General features: G+C 39.4%; 1 protein-coding gene across 13 annotated transcripts in view; it reads left to right on the forward strand.

Annotated features, from left to right (window-relative positions):
* atg16l1 (ATG16 autophagy related 16-like 1) overlaps positions 1–19,579 on the forward strand; it is a 29,403-nt gene extending 9,824 nt beyond the window's left edge. For 2 of the 13 annotated variants that reach the window (XM_079822862.1, XM_079822857.1), the window contains exons 6-20: positions 2,633–2,884; positions 3,151–3,216; positions 3,766–3,852; positions 4,683–4,748; positions 5,802–5,846; positions 7,445–7,544; positions 9,605–9,710; positions 10,193–10,263; positions 11,834–11,905; positions 12,532–12,652; positions 16,048–16,153; positions 16,238–16,387; positions 16,498–16,545; positions 16,819–16,920; positions 18,959–19,575. In XM_079822862.1, the coding sequence (XP_079678988.1) occupies positions 2,633–2,884; positions 3,151–3,216; positions 3,766–3,852; positions 4,683–4,748; positions 5,802–5,846; positions 7,445–7,544; positions 9,605–9,710; positions 10,193–10,263; positions 11,834–11,905; positions 12,532–12,652; positions 16,048–16,153; positions 16,238–16,387; positions 16,498–16,545; positions 16,819–16,920; positions 18,959–19,052 (1,486 nt within the window). In that variant the 3' untranslated portion in view covers positions 19,053–19,575. Of the gene's footprint in view, positions 1–2,632; positions 2,885–3,150; positions 3,217–3,765; positions 3,853–4,682; positions 4,749–5,801; positions 5,847–7,444; positions 7,545–9,604; positions 9,711–10,192; positions 10,264–11,833; positions 11,906–12,531; positions 12,653–16,047; positions 16,154–16,237; positions 16,388–16,497; positions 16,546–16,818; positions 16,921–18,958 lie in introns of all 13 variants that reach the window. The other 11 variants (XM_079822864.1, XM_079822863.1, XM_079822867.1 and 8 more) reach the window with 8 other exon arrangements.
* The last annotated feature ends 1,204 nt before the right edge of the window (positions 19,580–20,783 follow it).

The raw sequence follows: 20,783 nt of genomic DNA on the forward strand, positions 1-20,783 counted from the left end.
AGAACGCGCGAAAAAGGGGGCGTGGTCTTGTTGCTCCCGCGTGGAGAATAGGAAGTGTTGCGTTCGGTTGCGTTCGTATAGTTTGTTTGTTGCCATGTCGTCGAGACGCTGTTATTTTCATCCCGGAGTCAAATCACCTTTGTTTGGCTTTCCCAGGGCCGCTGTACTTAGAGATCATTGAGCGCATGCATCCCCGTTATGGTGAGAGGCGCGACCTTTCCGGTAACGTGCGCTCTGCGTGTGCTAAGCTCTGTCGAATCACAACACGGGAACCGCTGGCCCAATCAGAACTCGTTATGTGTTTCTGAAGGAGGGACTTCATAGAACAGGGAAATCTGTCAAGCCGTTTTGAGGACAGTGAAAACAGCGGTATACAGATCAGTACATTGTGTGAAAAATACTGTGTTTTTTTACACGCGAAACATGAACACATGTTATATTGCACACTGTAAACACAATCAAAGCTTCAAAAAAACACGAAAAACGGGACCTTTAAAGAGAAAGAAAGTGCAATGACCACATTATCCACTAGAGGTCCATAGGGAAGTTATGCAAAAGTTAAGCTGCCTTTCATCTTTCTTTTATTTGCCCTTTTCCCTCTCTTTCTCATGATTGTTCCATGTTGCATTTTTGCTCTAGTATTTGTCCTTCATTTATGTATGGAATTTTTTCAGATTTATGCCAGTTTTGTTGGTTTTATTTGCCAGTTTCTATAAAAATGCTCTCTGTTGCAGTCACACACGTGTGTGTTTGTGTGTGTGTGTGTGTTTGTGTGTGTGTGTGTGTGTGTGTGTGCGTTTGTGTGTATGAGACAGAAAGTTTGTTCCACTTTGTGTTTATGCTCTAGGACCAGATCTTGATATAAATGTAGACATTTTCAGATTTATACTGGATTTAGTTGATTTTTTTTTTTTTTTTACAAACAAAGTGAAAAAAAAGCATTTTTTACATTTTCCCATTCATTGCCAAAATCTAAAAAATGCTCCAGACACCTGTCTTTGTGTGTGTGTGTGTGTGTGTGTGTGTGTGTGTGTGTGTGAGAGAGAGAGAGAGTGAACATGCTTGTTCCATATTGAATTTGTGCTCTAGTATTAGTCCTTCATTTATGTATGAAAATCTTTCAGATTTATGCCAGTTTTGTTGATTTTATTTGCCAATTTCAATAAAGAATACTCTCTGCAGTCACACACGTGTGTGTGTGTGTGTGTGTGTGTGTGTGTGTGTGTGTGTGTGTGTGTGTACATGTGTGTGTATGAGAGAGAAAGTTCGTTCCACTTTGTGTTTATGCTCTAGGACCAGACCTTGATATAAATGTAGAAATTTTCAGATTTATACTGGATTTAGTTGATTTTTTTTTTACACTTTCCCATTCATTTTCAATGTGTGGTCAATCTGACCCCGAGGGACTTAAACGGTAATATTTTTTTACACACCTTTAGAACAACCAAATCAAGCAATTTTTGTGCATGTTTAGATAGATTATTTAGGAAATGTCACCGAGTCTCATGGCCCTGAGATGAAGGGAACACTTTTTAAAAATGGAGGAAAAGTCCAGTGGGGTCAGCTGGAGCCCAAGGGACGATTAAGGGTTAAGTTGAGATCACTTCAAAATGCACTGTTTATATGCTTTTTGACCCCTACAGGCCACCGTACGGTTGCGTTTCGCTGTAATTTGGATGCATTTTAAAGATCTAGACTTTCATTACTGAGATTGCTGGCAAGTATTTACAAGGGCAATATATCATCACCGCTCAAAAAATAAAAAGAAGAAAAGCACGTAAACATTTGAAATGGGCCAGCGATTATATCTGTTAAATATAATATATGTGCAAAGCCTTCAAATTGATTTTTAAAAAGGTACATGTACAGGTGATTTAATAATTTTGCATGTTTTTAATGCCTAACAATGAACTTTTTAATTTCATTGGAAAATTCCTGTATACAATATTATCTCTATGTTTTAATTAAGTAATGATTTATAAAAAAGAAAACTAAAACTAGTGTGAAATAAATGTTAAAACTGCATCTTGCACACCAGCCTCTTTCCTCATTGGATTTTGTAAAATTGGACATTTTTCCTCATTGGAAATTGTATTTTAGTTGTCCGTATATGCCTTAGCGTTCCTGCATTAATGATAGACACAGGTACAGTAGGTGTTTGATATATTGGCAGTAACACACCCTCCTTTATCGTATTTATCATGCTTTATTTAAAATAAAAGGTGCTTTAAAAAGTCTTTGAATCTGGTGTTCATGAGAGAGTGGGAACCCTGTGTATAGTCTGTACTTTACGTGAATTTACTGTATGTATGCGGAAAAAGTTGCATATCTCTCACACACACACTTACTCACTCACAGACACACACACACACTCTCACTCATGCACGCACTCAAACACACTTTTTCTCCGTCGTCCATTTTCCATTCTTCCCCATTTCCACAAAGGATGTGACGTGTGAATCCATGACTTGTCTTGTGAAGCTTTACGTTTTCTTTCTGCTGTTACATTGAGAGAAATCAAACTCAACCCTCCTTTACACTTACTCATCAGTTCCTGAGCTCACACACATCTCAGAGCGCCCTTACACTCTGATATAAACCATCGCGATCTGCTTTCTGTGTGTTTGTCCAGGATGCAGGAGTATCATCAGCAGATCTCCCGTCTGGAAGGCGAGTGTCGTGACCTCCGAAACTCTCTGACCGATTTGGAACGAGCCAATCAGACGCTGCGAGACGAGTACGATGCCCTGCAGATCACGTTCAGCGCCCTGGAGGAGAAACTACGGAAAACCACGGAGGACAATCTGGAGCTGGTGACGCGCTGGATGGCGGAGAAAGCCCAGGAGGCCAACAGACTCAACGCAGAGAACGAGAAGGACACCAGGTCAGAATCTGATGTGTGTGTGTGTGTGTGTGTGTGTGTGATCCCGACCTCGTTCTCAATCGCACTGATTAATGGCTCAGTCGTTAAGGGTCGTTTAAAACAACAATGAAAAGGTGCGACTGGGCGCCTGCGCTGATCATTTCCTGACCCATCCATGAGCTCTTTGTGATTCTCCTCCTGATTGGCTGTTTGAAACTGACTGGGCGTGTCTGTGGAGTTTAAATGTGTGTGTGCACCGTGTGTTTAACACATCCATGTCGTCGTAGGCGCAGACAGGCCAAGCTTCAGAAGGAGTTGGCGGACGCAGCAAAGGAACCTCTTCCCATTGACCAGTGAGTGTGTCTTTAGTGAGATGGGGACGTTTGATTGGTTTAATTCAGGGATTTTTAAAATGGTGATATCCAGGAATGGACATTTCTATAGTGAGCACACTTTTTTATAAAATGAAAAACTCATATCCAGTACAGTATTATTTATATACTATATATTTCCAGTTCTTTATTTGTCTAAGGTCTAGTTATTTAGTTTCTCATTGTTTATTTAACTCATTTAGTTTGGGTACTTAAACAAGGCAGCAAGTTTTTCATCTAATATTTATATTCTATTTTATTTCAACTTAATTGCAATTACCAACACTCTTAATGGTTTTAATTGACAATAACAACACTGATCGAGTTGCAAAACACCCGGCGAAATCCTGGGAACTAGTGCCGGATATTTCTTTTTCCATTAAAGGGCAATATTTGCCCCTTTTGTTTGTTTTTTGGGGGGAATAAATCACAGACTATATCAAATGGTAATATCAATATCCCATCAGATATAATGGGATTCCCTATTTAATCATTGAAATCTCATTGGATGCTGTTTTCTGATTGGTCTAGAGATGATGACATCGAGGTTCTCTCAGAGGAAGCTGCGAAGGGAACGGGGGAAACGTCACCGAGTAGACAGCCCGGTCGCACACCCAGGTACACACACACACACACACACACACACACACATGTTTGTTTTTGTGAAATGTGAGGACATTCCATAGGCGTAATGGTTTTTATACCGTACAAACCGTATTTTCTATCCCCTTACACTGACCCTAAACCTACCCAACACACACACACACACGCCCCTGCCCCTGCCCCTAAACCTACCCATCACACACACACACACACACACACACACACACACACACACACACACACACACACACACACACACACACACACACACACACACACACTGCCCCTGCCCCTAAACCTAACCATCACACACACACACACACACTCTGCCCCTGCCCCTAAACCTACCCAACACACACACACTCTGCCCCTGCCCCTAAACCTACCCATCACACACACACACTGCCCCTGCCCCTAAACCTACCCATCACACACACACACACATGTTTGTTTTTGTGAAATGTGAGGACATTCCATAGGCGTAATGGTTTTTATACCTTACAAACCGTATTTTCTATCCCCTTACACTGCCCCTAAACCTACCCATCACACACACACACACACACACACTGCCCCTACCCATCACAGGAGACTGTGCAGTTCACTTTATGTGAAAAAAAACTTGTTCTGTGTGATTTATAAGCATTTTGAAAAGTGAGGACATGGGGAACGTCTCATATTTCTCCCTCTTTTTGTAATACCAGTGTCATTATACACATTTGTGTCCTGATATTTCACAAAAACATGCCCACACACACACACACACACACAAGCATTTCACAACTCATGCTGTCCACACAACGTAAGATCTGAAGTTGTGTGTGTGTGTGTGTGTGTGTTTTCAGTAGACGAGTGTCCCAGCCTCCTCCTCCTCCTGGTGGACTGCTGGATTCCATCTCTAATATCTTTGGGTATGTTCCAGTCTGTGTGTTTTAATGTTTAGTTCATTTCTTCTTCATTCTGTACTCGTGGTGAATCTGGAACATTTCCAGGTCATATTTAGGCCCAAAATCTAAAGCAGAACTTAAAGTAATGCCACAATCCTACACATCTTGATTGCATATAATATTTCCTGGAAATGTTATTGTAAGACTCTCGTGTGTGTGTGTGTGTGTGTGTGTCTGTGTGTGTGGGCATGTTTTTGTGAAATATCAGGACACAAATGTGTATAATGACACTGGTATTACAAAAAGAGGGAGAAATATGAGACGTTCCCCATGTCCTCACTTTTCAAAATGCTTATAAATCACAGAATGAGGTTTTTTTCACAGAAAGTGAACTGCACAGTCTCCTGTGATGGGTAGGGGCAGTGTGTGTGTGTGTGTGTGTGTGTGTGTGTGATGGGTAGGTTTAGGGGCAGTGTGTGTGTGTGTGTGTGATGGGTAGGTTTAGGGACAGTGTAAGGGGATAGAAAATACGGTTTGTATGGTATAAAAACCATTACGCCTATGGAATGTCCTCACATTTCACAAAAACAAACGTGTGTCTGTGTGTGTCTGTGTGTGTCTGTGTGTGTCTGTGTGTGTCTGTGTGTGTCTGTGTGTGTCTGTGTGTGTCTGTGTGTGTCTGTGTGTGTCTGTGTGTGTCTGTGTGTGTCTGTGTGTGTCTGTGTGTGTCTGTGTGTGTCTGTGTGTGTCTGTGTGTGTCTGTGTGTGTCTGTGTGTGTGTCTGTCTGTCTGTCTGTCTGTCTGTCTGTGTGTGTGTGTGTGTCTGTCTGTCTGTCTGTGTGTCTTTGTGTGTGTGTCTCATTCTACACTGTGTGTGTGTGTGTGTGTGTGTGTGTGTGTGTGTCTGTCTGTGTCTGTGTGTGTGTCTGTCTGTGTGTGTGTGTGTGTGTCTGTGTGTGTGTGTGTCTGTGTGTCTGTCTGTGTGTGTCTGTCTGTGTCTGTGTGTGTGTCTGTGTGTGTGTCTGTGTGTGTGTGTGTGTGTGTGTGTCTCATTCTACACTCTCTCTGTGTCTGCAGCCTGTCTGATTCTGTCCAACCTGGTTTCGTCCCGTCTGACTCCAGGTGATGCACAGTGTGGTGTCAGGATGTGTGTGTGTGTTGAGAGTGATTCTCTCGTTAAACTGCTGATGTGAACCCAGAAGCATGCCAACAGAAATATATGTCTGTGAACAGGATTGTGGGTAACTGCTTTTGTATGCGCATAATCTCCCCTTTTGGATATATTTGTGACATGTGCAGGCTGCCTGTTTGCTCTGTGTGAGTTTTGGCTGAGTGGGAGATTCCCCATGGGGTGAAATGATGAGCTGGTAGACATTTCTGTGCATTTTGTGTTGGTGTTGCCTTAGAGATGTAGACTAGAGAGGATTGAGCGGATTCATTGAGTAAATTACCTCGGGAATGATAAAATAATATCTGGGTCAATTGTGGATTTGTCCAGTAATCATACGCGATCAATTATGTGTGTGTGCGCATGTGTTTTTATTTATTTATTATTTCATTTAATTTTAATTAAATTAATTGTTTTATCTATTATAATTTATTTGTATTTTATTATTTATGTTTTTTTTACATTTATTTGTTTATTATTTTTATATTTATTTTATTTAAATTTATATATTAAATTTGAATAATTTAATAAATGAAAAAAAATTAAATTAATTTTTTATATTTTTCATTTATTAAATTATTCAAATTTAATATATAAATTTAAATAAAATAAATGAATGAATAAAAAAATACAAATAAAAAACAAAATTAAATTAATTTTATTTTTTATATTCTGTTTTTTATTTGTATTTTTTTATTCATTCATTTATTTTTATTTATTTATTTTTTACATTTATTAGTTTATTATAATTTTAATATATTTATTTTATTAAAATATATATATTACATTTGAGTAATTTAATAAATGAGAAAGAAAAATAAAACAAACATTTATTAATTATTTTTTTAATTTCTTTATTTTTACGTTTTATTTGTATTTATTCATTTATTTGGTATTATTATTTTAATTTATTTGTTTTTTTTCTTTATTTTTACATTTATTTGTATGAATTATTATTATTATTATTATTATTATTTATTCATTCAAAAAAATCTATTTAAATTTATATGTTAAGTTTGTGTAATTTAATAAATGAGAGAATGTATATTGCAATTTAATGTAAATTTATTTTACTTTAGTCTTTTCATTTATTAAATCACATTGAATTTCAAAAACAGACAAACATATTTGTGTGTATTTTATACACAAATTGTCATTTAAGATATATATGTAGTTAAGTTGCTTGTTTTTTAAATTTCAGTTTATACAAGTTCTTTTGTTTTTAAATAATATTACTAAAGTATATTGATTAGTTATGTTTTAAACATGGATAAGCATACTTGTGTGTAATTCCTTTTCATTTTGTCATCCACCCATATTTGCTGCACACAGGTTTGAGTTTGCTTTCTTCTTTGCATCTGAGTTTTGTTTGTGCGTCAAAGAGACGATGTTTTAAAATATTGCCACGCTGAAATCAGATTCAGCCACGCGATTATAACCGCTGCAGTCATGAATGCCCGTCTTTATGAAGATGCCATGTTGAAGAAGCATGAGACCGTAAGTTGAGTCGATTTCAGCCCCGTGTGACACACACACTTTCTCTTTCCCTCAGAAGACGTCGCTCCGTGAATTCGTTCGGCTCTCCTGAAGCCGCAGAAGCGCCGGCGGCCTGCGCTGATGTCCGAGTTCCCTCCACGGCTCTGCACATCTTTGTGAGTGTCACTTTCTTTCAGGTCATGGGTCAAAAGGTCAATGATGTGATGTAAAAGGTCTGATCTCCAGGTCCTCCTCCTAGCAGCCCCTCTTAATTTCCCCAGCATGCTCTAGCTGTGCGTCGCTGGTTTGAGGGGGCGGCTGATATATTATGGACGTTCTTGCTGAATAAGAGTCTTTTTAGAGATCCAAGTGAGACTCGGAAAGCGGCGTCCAACAGAAACGCATCATCAAGAGGGCCGGACGGGAGGAGGACGTTAAACTGGTGCATGATCTCAAGTTTTCAAGCTGAGACCTTTCAAAACAAACCTTTGCTTTACTATGATATGTTAGTCTGAAAAAATCTCCTTTTTTAAAGGGTTAGTTCACCCAAAAATGAAAATTCTGTCATTAATTACTTACCCTCATGTGGTTGGACCTCTGTTCATCTTCAGACACAAATGAAGATATTTTAGTGTAAAGCTGATGCTCTGAAAGGCCTCCATTGGCTCAATGGCACGGTTCACTCTCAAGACCCTTAAAAGGCACTAAAGACGTCGTTACAAAGTCCATCTCACTACAGTGGCTCTACAATAACTTTATGAATCGGCGAGAATAGTTTTTGAGCGCAAAAAAACCCTAAATAACGACTTGTATAGTGATGACGATTTCAAAACACGGCCTGCACGGGTGCCGGTACCCGCGGGTATTGCTGAAACGGGTGAAAAACATCCTACTGTGTCGGAAATGCGTGCGGGTCGGGTCGGACAAGGGAGAAACACAGGTCTAAACACGGGTTTTTAACAGTCCTATATATAGGCCTATATATGAAAATATATGCATGTATATTGTAGATGTGTTCCTAAAAATATGCCTTGCCTGTATTTCAAGTTGATACAATAATTTAAAATCCATATCAGTTTATTTGTGGCCGCGCGGCGCGCGCCCTCCCAGGAGAATCACAACCGCGCGCGCGCTCTGCCTGCACTCGTCGAGATGGATCATGAGGAGTTGAAGAAAAGATAGCCGCAAATGTGGAAGTTCATCGCTGAGGAAGCACGCAGATAACTGTGGTAACAACCAAGCACATTATGGTTCCTGAGTTTAGTCTCTTAATAACACTGTCTTAGTAGCCTACATTAAGCCACGTTAAGCGTTTTCTTATAATGGTTTTCTATGGGAGGAAAATGCTTAACGTGTAATTAAACGCGTTGCGTTCAAATTTTGGGCTCATCTGATTTTTTGTACATAGTATACGTTATTAGTATTATGTTTACTGAGTTTGGTCTCTTAATAACAGTGTCTTACCTACATTAAGCCACGTTAAGCGTTTTAGAATATCCCGAAGTTGTCCTTAAGTTAATGGTCGTGTAATAACTTCAATAAACATTTTTGTAAGTCTGTCTATAATGTAATATGCTAAACTGATTTTATTGCGGGTGCGGGTCGGGTGTCGGTTCTATTTTAAGCGGGTCGGATGCGGATTTTATTTAGTGCTGTTGTCAGAAAAACGGGTCGGATGCGGTTTCAAGCCCTGCGGGTGCGGGTTTACAAAATCGGTCCCGTGCAGGACTCTGTCATGAAGCTTCGAAGCGTTATGAATCAGTGAGTCGATTCATGATTCGGATCGCGTGTCAAACCGCCAAACTGCTGAAATTTGGCGATTCAAACTGCTGAATCGACTCACTGATTCATAACGCTTCGAAGCTTCATGAGGCCGTGTTTTGAAATCGTCATCACTATATAAGTCGTTATTTAGGGTTTTTTTGCGCACAAAAACTATTACCGCTGATTCATAAAGTTATTGTAGAACCACTGTAGTGAGATGGACTTTGTAACGACGTCTTTAGTGTCTTTTAAGGGTCTTGAGGGCCCTCAATGGAGGCCTTTCAGAGCCATCAGCTTTCAACTAAAATATCTTCATCTGTGTCTGAAGATGAACGGAGGTCTGACGGGTGTCCAACCACATGAGGGTGAGGAATTAATGACAGAATTTTCATTTCTGGGTGAACTAACCCTTTAATGAAATTTGAGTTTAAAAGCAGAACTCGTAACTTGTCTTGACTGTGTTTGTGTGCAGGACGCCCATGATGGGGAAGTGAACGCTGTGAGGTTTAGTCCTGGTTCCCGTCTGCTCGCCACCGGAGGAATGGACCGCAGGGTGAAACTCTGGGAGGTCGTATCTGGTACGCTTTATGCATATTATCATCCACCTTTTTAGTAGAGTTCAAAAGGTCAGTGATGAGATGTAAAAGGTCCGAAACCTCGCCTCCTTCCAGTCCCTTTGTCCCTCCCAGCAGCCCCTGTTCATTTCCTTCCCAGCATGCTCTAGTCGTGCATCGCCGGTTAAAGGCGGCGGCTGATATTGTGGACGCTTCTGCTGTGTTTAGGGTCTTTTTCGAGTATAATAAGACTCTGATGGCAGCGTCCAACAGAAACACGACACACACACGAGGGCCGGACTGGAGGAGGGCGTTTGACGGGTTTATGATCTCAAGTTTTCAAGCTGAGACCTTCAGTCTTTCAAAGAGGAAATTGGCCAAATTGCACCAGTTGGGTTTCACAACGTTTAGTGAAGCAACTGCTTCCTCCTGAAACAAACATGCATGTAGATGTTCAGTTTTGTCTATGTGTGGGGTTTTAAAAGCTTTTTTGTGTGTTTCTACAGGGCGATGTGAACCTAAAGGGGCGCTGACGGGCAGTAATGCTGGAATCACCAGTATAGAGTTTGATAGTGCGGTGAGTTGAGTCCCGTTTCACACCATCAAAGATAACTCTATTAGCTCTATTAACTCTCTTAGCGTCCGCGAGAGCTTAGATCGGGCCCGGCCTGACACATTCTCTGTAATTATGAGCCTGAGCCTGATTTAAACCGACCATTTTTTAATACGTGTGCGTTCTGACCAAGCGGCAACCTCCTGCAGTTTCTCTTAAACTGCTGTTCATGGACTGGCCACTAGAGGCAGACTCCAGAGGAGCAGAATCTCATCGAGCTCATGTTAAAATGCCCAACTTTACAGCAGAAGAACACATGTTTACAGTCTGGGACACATTGTGCTTTTGGTCAATACGGCTAATTTTACCCTTCATGACGACTGTGAGAGGGGGGTGAATTGTTTTATGACTCATTCGTTTACATTATATAAAGCCTTAAAGGGTTAGTTCACCCAAAAATGAAAATTCTGTCATTAATTCCTCACCCTCATGTCGTTGGACACCCGTCAGACCTCCGTTCATATTCAGAACATAAATGAAGATATTTTAGTGTAAATCTGATGGCTCTGAAAGGCCTCCATTGGCTCAATGGCACTTTACACTCTCAAGACCCATAAAAGGCACTAAAGACGTCGTTACAAAGTCCATCTCACTACAGTGGTTCTACAATAACTTAATGGAGTGACGAGAATTAGTTTTTGTGCACAAAAAACCCCCCTAAATAACGACTTGTATAGTGATGACGATTTCAAAACAAGGCCTCATGAAGCTTCGAAGCGTTATGAATCAGTGAGTCGATTCAGCAGTTTGAATCGCCAAATTTCAGCTGTTTGACACGCGATCCGAATCATGATACGACTCACTGATTCATAACGCTTCCAAGCTTCATGAGGCCGTGTTTTGAAATCGTCATCACTATATAAGTCGATATATCCCCAAATCGTGCATCCCTAGTTTATCCTATCTCCCTAGTGCATCCCCTGTTCAATCTCTATTAGGCTATTAATATGCTGTTTTGTAATCTATTCTATTTGAGGGCAAGTTTGTTTTAGCCTATTTTCATTTTGGGCCTTATGGTTTTGGGCATTTGGCACATTGTTGGCTGTGGAGGGTTACTAATGTCATTGCTTTTTTTATTATTTCTTTGATTTAAATCATTTTGGTAATGCGTCGTATAGGTCTGAAATTTCAATCTTTATGGTCTTAAAATGTCTTAAAAAGGTCTGAAATTTGACTTTCTGAAACCTGCAAGAACCCTGAACATAATAAACCCATATAAATAAATATATAAACCCAAACTCCGCCTAATAAAGTAATGATTTGGATTAAAATATCCAAAAACGACTAGAACAGTGTTATATACATTTTGTTGACTTGTGTGCATTATCCAAAATGTTTCCAAGAATGTTTGAATCCAGAGAAATAAGTGATTTTAACCAGGACACAGATCATGCATTACATTAACGATGAACAATACTTTTATTAACCATAGGTAATGTGACAAATACCCATAACATGATGCACATCTGACTGAATCCCAGCGAACGCTGAGAGAAGTGTGTTTTACTGACTGCTTTGTGTTTGTGCTTTGCAGGGAACGTATCTTCTGGCCGCCTCGAACGATTTTGCGAGCCGAATCTGGACTGTTGACGACTTCAGACTGCGGGTGAGGGTTTCACTGGTTTGGTGGCATGTTAACCAAACACATTTATCTGTAAATCTTTATATTTTACAGGGGTTTTAAGTCACATTAATAATAAAATTTCTGTGATCGTTCCTGTTTGTTTTGTTCATGCATTTAATTATTGTTATATCCATGCAAGTTATGCTTTCCTTTTTCTAAATAAAGTAAAATACTGTCTGTGGTGGTTATTGTCCGGAGAATTACTGACCTCTGCTAGTAATCATCAATGTTTAGGTTTATTTGATGGATTAAAGGTCAATGATGTGATGTAAAAGGTCTGAATTCCAGTTCTCCTTCCAGTCCCTCCATCCCTCCCAGCCAGCCCTATTATTTTTCCCAGCATGCTCTAGTTGTGCATCACTGGTTTTATGTGGCGGCTGATATTATGGATGTTTCTGCTGAATGAGTCTTTTTTTTTTTAAAGAATCAAATGAGACTCCGACAGCAACATCCCACAGTAACACGACACACACAGGAGGGCAGGACTGAAGGAGGCTGGTCAGCTGATCTCACAAATCATACTGAGACCTCAATCTGTCCTGAATTGAATCTGTTTGAACAATTGTTTGCATGTCTGTTTAATTCATTGTTACTGTCTTGTCCCGAAGCACACACTCACAGGTCACAGTGGGAAGGTTTTATCTGCTCGGTTTCTCCTCGACAACGCTCGAATCGTCTCCGGCAGTTACGATCGAACACTCAAGCTCTGGGACTTGCGCAGCAAAGTCTGTAAGTTATTATACTTTTTCTTAATTGCCACTATGCATGAATGTAAATTTTTTTTGCTTAATCTTTAGAGAATGTTGATTGCCCACTTCTGGATGACAAACTAAATATTATTGATGCACCGATCATGATTTTACATGGCCGATTCCGATACCGATTTTTTTCAAGAAAACTGGCTGATTCCGATACCGATATCCGATTTTTTTTTTACACAATAAAATAATGAAAGTATACATGAACATGTTTATTTGGTATTTAACAGGCTAAATTGGTTTTTGGCTAATGAAAACAAGTCCTCAATCTGAAATTAACAGGAAATTTAATTGGAAAATAAAAGGCTGAAAGGTGAAATTAAAGGCAACAACTGCATATTCTGCAATCCAAGCAAAGATGTTACTTAAATCAGCATTTGTTTTTAAATTCAGTGTAAAGAAAAAAGTCTTTACCAGTGAAATTCAATAAAACCAACGTATATAATTGTTCCAAAATGTTAAATCAAATAATGTTTAGTGCAACGAAAAAACTAAGATGCTACAGCACATGCTTTTTAAATCAAATTAAGTCAATGTAATTTTAAGGTAAAATAAAAGTTAACACTTTAGAATAATGGTCATTAGTTAACATTAGTTAATGTATTAACTAACATGAACTAACCATGAGCAGTACATTTGTTACTGTATTTGTTCATCTTTGTTAACGTTAGTTAATATAAACATCACAGTGCATTAACTAATGTTAACAAGATTTTAATAATGCATTAGTAAATGTTGAAATTAACATGAACAAAGATTAATAAACGCTTTATAAGTGCAGTTCATTATTAGTTAATGTTAACTAATGTAGTTAACTAATATTAACTAATGACCATTATTCTAAAGTGTTACCTAATAAAAATTATCATCCTATAGGCTACAGAACTGGTAGTATTTCATTTCTAAAGTGCATGCATGTTCTTCTTTAGGCTACAAAAATAAGTATTGCGGCTTTGTCACAAGTTAGTCTGTTTCGTTCTCATTTGATCACGTGAGAAGCTGAGCGGAACAAACGCTCACTATCTGCGCTTGTGCAGGGCGGAGAGGTAAGCTCGCGCAACTTCAGCTCGCGCTGGAAAGCGGCTCTTCATTCCCTTCAGCGTATCTCATCTCTTCCCTCAGTTCTCCAGTTTCCGTTTGTAACACACAAGTGACATGTTCGCGAATGATTGCAATATAGGCGTATGTGCACGCGGGCGCACTTCCGGATAAATCGGCAGAAAAATACAAAGAAAACCGTCCGGTTGCCGATCGCGCGCTAGAAGCAAAAACCGGCCGGTTCCGGTTTTTGGCCGGTCAACCGGTGCATCCCTACTAAATATGTAATTTAATACTTAAGTAATATTAATTAGTATTAAATTGAATTTGTTTTGTTTGTTTTATCTGTCAAATCTAAAATGTGAAAAGTAGCTAGTTGTAAAAATGTACTTTTTCTGGTAGTTGATGGTTTATTGAACATATCTAAATCAATTAATTCTCTGAAGATTTGTATGGAAACTTGTTTCCGCCAGGGAATACAAAAATAAAATGGCTAATTGAGACTTTTCATCTCACATTTCAGACTTTGTTTCTCTCAATTGTGTCCATACCTCTCAGTTCTGAGAAATTAAGTTGTGTTTCTGAGAAAGTCGCAATTCTGAAAAATAGAGAAATATTTGTGATTCTGATAAATAGCCGTGATTCTGATAGTCGCAATACTTAGAAATAAAGTATGCGATACTTTCAATACTCTGAAATAGTTGCAATACTCACAATACTCTGAAATAGCTGCAATACTCTGAAATAGCTGCAATACTCTGAAATAGTCGTAATACTCTGATATAGCTGCAATACTCAGAAATAGTTGCAATACTCTGATAAAGTGATAATACTCTGAAATAGTCGCAATACTCACAATACTCAGAAATAACCATTATACTCTGATATAGCCATAATACACTGAAATAGTCGCAATATTCACAATACTCTGAAGTAGCCACAATACTCTGAAATAGTGATGATACTCTGAAATAGTCGCAATACTCACAAAACTCTGAAATAACCATAATACTCTGAAATAGTCGCAATACTCGCAATATTCTGAAATAGCCATAATACTCTGAAATAGCTGCAATACTATGAAATAGCCATAGTACACTGAAATAGTCACAATACTCACAATACTCTGAAATAGCTGCAATACTCAGAAATAGTTGCAATACTCACGATACTCTGAAATAATCGCAATACTCTGAAATAGTGACAATACTCTGAAGTAGTCACAATACTCTGAAATAGTCATAATACTCTGAAATAACCATAATACTCCCAAATAGTCGCAATACTCATGATACTCTGAAATAGTCGCAATACTCATGATTCTCTGAAATAGTCGCAATACTCATGATACTCCCAAATAGTCGCAATACTCATGATACTCTGAAATAGTCGCAATACTCATGATTCTCTGAAATAGTCGCAATACTCATGATACTCCCAAATAGTCGCAATACTCATGATACTCTGAAATAGTCGCAATACTCATGATACTCTGAAATAGTCGCAATACTCATGATTCTCTGAAATAGTCGCAATACTCATGATACTCTGAAATAGTCGCAATACTTATGATACTCTGAAATAGTTGCAATACTCTGAAATAGTCGCAATACTCACAATACTCAAAAATAGTTGCGATACTCAGAAAGTATAGTCGCAATACTCACGATACTGTGAAATACTCACAATACTCAGAAATAGTCACGATACTCAAAAATAGTTGCCATACTCAGAAATAAAAGTTGCGATACTCAGAAAGTAAAGTCGCAATACTCACAATACTTAGAAATAGTCACAATACTCAAAAATAGTTGCCATACTCAGAAATAAAAGTTGCTATACTCAAAAAGTATAGTCGCAATACTCAGGATACTGTGAAATACTCATGATACTCAAAAATAGTTGCGATACTCAGAAAGTATAGTCGCAATACTCACAATACTCAGAAATAGTCACAATACTCAAAAATAGTTGCCATACTCAGAAATAAAAGTTGCCATACTCAGAAATAAAGGTTGGGAAGCTCAAAATTAAAGTCGTTATTCTGCAAAATAATAGAGTAAAAATTTTGAACAAACATTTTGTCTCGTAATTGCAAGTTTATATCTCGCAATCCTGACCTTTTTCCAATCCTGACTTTTAAGCTTAAACTCACAATTGCATTTTTTTTTTTCATTCCCCGGTGGAAACGAGCTTCCATAGATTTGTGCCTTTTAAAAAAAAATGTATACCAAAATTTGTGCTTTTATTTGTGAAAATTGCTAATAGCTTTTAATAGTCTTGAAATCTCATCCTAATGAGACTGATAAATGAACTCTTTTCTCTCAGGCATGAAGACTGTGTTTGCTGGCTCTAGCTGTAATGACATCGTCTGCACGGAGCAGTGTGTGATGAGCGGACACTTCGATAAGAAAGTTCGTTTCTGGGACATCAGGCGAGTCAGGATTTGGAGACCGTGCTCAGATTTGTACTTGTAAGTCTTGTTCAGTGGCTCAGTCACTAATATTTCTGTGTTTAGGGCGGAGAGTATCGTGCATGAGTTGGAGTTGCTGGGACGCGTTACGTCTTTGGACCTCAATCACGACCGGACCGAACTCCTGACCTGCTCGCGTGATGACCTGGTGAAAATAATCGACCTGCGCACTAATGCAGTGCGACAGACCTTCAAGTGCGTTGCTCTTTATTTTTACTTCATATATAATAATTTATTTCTTTTTTACTGTCTGGTATTCCAACTTTAAATGCATCAGGGTTTCTAATAAAATCATGTTTCTTCAGTGCTCAAGGATTCAAATGCGGTTCGGACTTCACCAGAGTCACATTCAGGTAAGAGCCACAATGTGCATGAGTTTGTTTTTCATGTTGTTTACACACATTTTTAACCTGAATAATTAGTTGAGCCTGAAGGAAATCCTGTATATTTAGGCTGGATTGAGTCATTTCAGCCACTCGGATGTGTTTTTAATGTGACACTTGATTTAATTAATTGGCTTTTCATCAACTCACGACCTCCTGCAGTTCTCTCGCAAACCCCCTGTTTTAGATGAGCCATGACCTCCTCGAGCTCACTTGTGAACTCTTGAGTGCTTGTGTTTTCAGTCCTGATGGAAGTTACGTGGCGGCCGGTTCTGCAGACGGCGTTCTCTACATTTGGAACGTTCTAACAGGGAAACTAGAAAAAACTCTTGATAAGGGTCACAGGTGAGCAGGACGACACACACACACACACACACACACACACACACACACACACACACACACACACACAATAATATTGTTTAAATAATATTATTGTTATATTATTATCAGGACACACAAATATTCCCCCATTGCATTACTATGCATTGTTCAACATTATACACCAATCAAGTTTGAAGTGAATAACACTGATGATCCCTTCATCAGCTGTTAGTGGGTGGGTTATACACTCACCTAAAGGATTATTAGGAACACCTGTTCAATTTCTCATTAATGCAATTATCTAATCAACCAATCACATGGCAGTTGCTTCAATGCATTTAGGGGTGTGGTCCTGATCAAGACAATCTCCTGAACTCCAAACTGAATGTCGGAATGGGAAAGAAAGGTGATTTAAGACATTTGGTGCCAGACGGGCCGGTCTGAGTATTTCACAATCTGCTCAGTTACTGGGATTTTCACGCACAACCATTTCTAGGGTTTACAAAGAATGGTGTGAAAAGGGAAAAGCATCCAGTATGCGGCAGTCCTGTGGGAGAAAATGCCTTGTTGATGCTAGAGGTCAGAGGAGAATGGGCCGACTGATTCAAGCTGATAGAAGAGCAACTTTGACTGAAATAAGCACTCGTTACAACCGAGGTCTGCAGCAAAGCATTTGTGAAGCCACAACACACACAACCTTGAGGCGGATGGGCTACAACAGCAGAAGACCCCACCGGGTACCACTCATCTCCACTACAAATAGGAAAAAGAGGCGACAATTTGCACAAGCTCACCAAAATTGGACAGTTGAAGACTGGAAAAATGTTGCCTGGTCTGATGAGTCTGGATTTCTGTTGAGACATTCAGATGGTAGAGTCAGAATTTGGCGTAAACAGAATGAGAACATGGATCCATCATGCCTTGTTACCACTGTGCAGGCTGGTGGTGGTGGTGTAATGGTGTGGGGGATGTTTTCTTGGCACACTTTAGGCCCCTTAGTGCCAATTGGGCATGGTTTAAATGCCACGGCCTACCTGAGCATTGTTTCTGACCATGTCCATCCCTTTATGAGCACCATGTCCCCATCCTCTGATGGCTACTTCCAGCAGGATAATGCACCGTCACAAAGCTCCAATCATTTCAAATTGGTTTCTTGAACATGACAATGAGTTCACTGAACTAAAATGGCCGCCACAGTCTCCAGATCTCAACCCAATAGAGCATCTTTGGGATGTGGTGGAACGGGAGCTTCGTGCCCTGGATGTGCATCCCACAAATCTCCATCAACTGCAAGATGCTCTCCTATCAATATAGAGACAGAGCGACACGCGTCATAATCTGAAGACCACGCCCACCGGGGGGGGAAACAATCAAACCGTCTCCATTGACTTTGCATTGCGTGAAGCGGCCTTTTTGTCATTTCGGACTTATAACAAAAAACTGAACAATGTATAAAAGCTGATATGTGACAAAGTGTAGAGCAAACAAGCTAAACAAAACCCAGAAGCAAAAACCCAGACGTTTTTAAAAGCTGTTGACCCAAAAAACGAGCGTTTAAGTACAAAAAAGTGGATTCAGGCCATTGAGACAGAGCGCGCGGGTCATATTACACTGAGAACTACGGCGACTAGAGGGGAACGTAATCAGCGACAGTAAATATCATATATAAAACGGACATTTGGATATTTGACTTAACAGTGACAAAATGTTTACTGCACACATAGACATATTGAGGCATACTGAGTGTCAGGATCCCAAAATGTACCCATTCTTCCTGCTGAAGCTTCACTTCGTATTGCCTTTATCCACTTTTATCTGCTTAAATGCTCGTTTTTTTGGGTCGACAGCTTATAAAGCTGTGTTTTTTAGCTTGTTTGCTGTACACCTTGTCACATATAACAAAAAACAGAACAATGTCTAAAAGCTGATAAGTCCGTTAAGTATTATAACATGCATTCAAAGCAAATTCACATACAGCTATACATATTTGATTGTGTGTTTCCTTCCATACTTGACAGCTCTCATACACTTCCTGTCTTTGTTGTTGTTTTTTTTGTAGTTCTGCCATAAATTCGGTGTCCTGGTCTCCGTCGGGTGCTTACGTGGCCAGCGTTGAGAAGGGCAGCAAGGCCGTGCTTTGGTCTGACATGTGATCGGCCTCCTCAGCGATTGGTTGAAACGGACTGTAAAGACAGACAGAAAGTGAGCCCACCCTCACGTCCCCCTGGCCTCTTGAACTACCTTTCCCACAATGCCATCTGATTGGCTACCTGCGTGTATGTGTGCTGCCCGCCTGTATGATCGGGCGGCACCGTACTCGTATTATACATAAATATATTTATATCAGCTTTCGTGTACTGTCGGTTGTCTCACACACACTAGATGTGGGACAATGAAGATTATGCAAATGACTCTCATTGTCCTACATGACTCTTACTGCTTATTTTAACACGGCTTTAAATTAGTGTGTGTGTGTGCGTGCATTTACTGTTGGAGATTATGCTTTGCCTTATACAGATACAGGTCATTAAGCTGTGTGAGTGTGTGTGAATGAGAGTGTGTGTGTTATGTTGTTTACTGCAGTTCCAGTTGAGCTCTATGGATGGCACTGTTCTCAAAACGATTTTCCTAGGGTGCTGGAAAAATCCTTCATCTCCAATAAATGCATTGAACAGGAACCACATTTACTTATGATTATGACTTTTAAGCACATTTAACCCCCATGTGCTGATTTTTCATTATGGTATTGCATTAAAAAATGCACATGAAGAACAAATTCTCATACTGTAATACAGTAAGGATCGGGATTAGAATCTGCATAAACTGAAGCCAGTGCAACTGCTGTTATTATATAATTATATTATAAATAAATATATTTTAATGACTATTTTCCCACATCATCATCGTAACTTTTTTTTTAAATTGCCGTAATAAATTTTGGCGGGGGAATGTTTAAATGATAAAAAAAAGTGTATGCATTAAATAATAACAATCCTAATTCTAAAAACAGGCGTAATTGTCTTTATGCAAAATGTAATTATTGAGTATTTTTGTATGATGAGATCTGATTGGGTTTACGCTCTGATTATTTGTCGCGCATAAGACATTCAAAAGTATTCCCCTCCTATAGTTTACATGTGTATTCGAATGGGGATGGTACTCTTATAGACTCTCGTTATTTAATTTGGCCGTGTCACACATTATTTGGTCCAATCACAGCGCTCTTTATCATAAGCCCCTCCCCTGGGGTCCTGGATGACCGTGTGTGTGTGGAGAACGGGTGATGCATGACTCTGAATGTGTGTTTTAGTGGAGAAAGCGATGCTCTGTTCTTCTTTATTTTATTTTTTATTTCCGATGCACACAAGCTCATATCCTCACAGCGTTTCCTCTGAGCATGACGTCTGTTTCAAATACTGTATCAAACTCTGCTCTGCTGTTTTGCAAAGGAAAACAAGTGCACTTGGTATTTGCCCTGACGCCAGCAGTGGAACTGGTGACGTCTGCACTTAGTCAAAACAAACACATGACTGTAATACTCTTGTCTAACACTATTATTGATGTACCTGCGATCACTTTAGCTGCCCTCACATCCCCAACACTCAACGCTGGAGTCTGTCTAGGTGCCAAACAAGTGCACTTGGTTTCAGGTAGTGAGTGGAGGGGACCGCACACTTTATGGATGACTTGTGGGTGTGGCTTGCGTTTAGCCCCACCCCTATGATGCGTTTGTGGGTGGGGCTGTGTATCGCTCAACGGACTGTGGAAGGTAATTGTCGCTAATGTATATGAGGTCTCTGTATATGTCTGCTTAATGTTTGCACACCATAAAATGTGTGAGACGTTACTTGCATTTGTCTTTTTCTTGGATTTTTGGAACATTT

The sequence above is a fragment of the Gobio gobio genome (assembly GCF_949357685.1).
Source record: "Gobio gobio genome assembly, chromosome: 8".
NCBI classification, from domain to species: Eukaryota; Metazoa; Chordata; class Actinopteri; order Cypriniformes; family Gobionidae; genus Gobio; species Gobio gobio.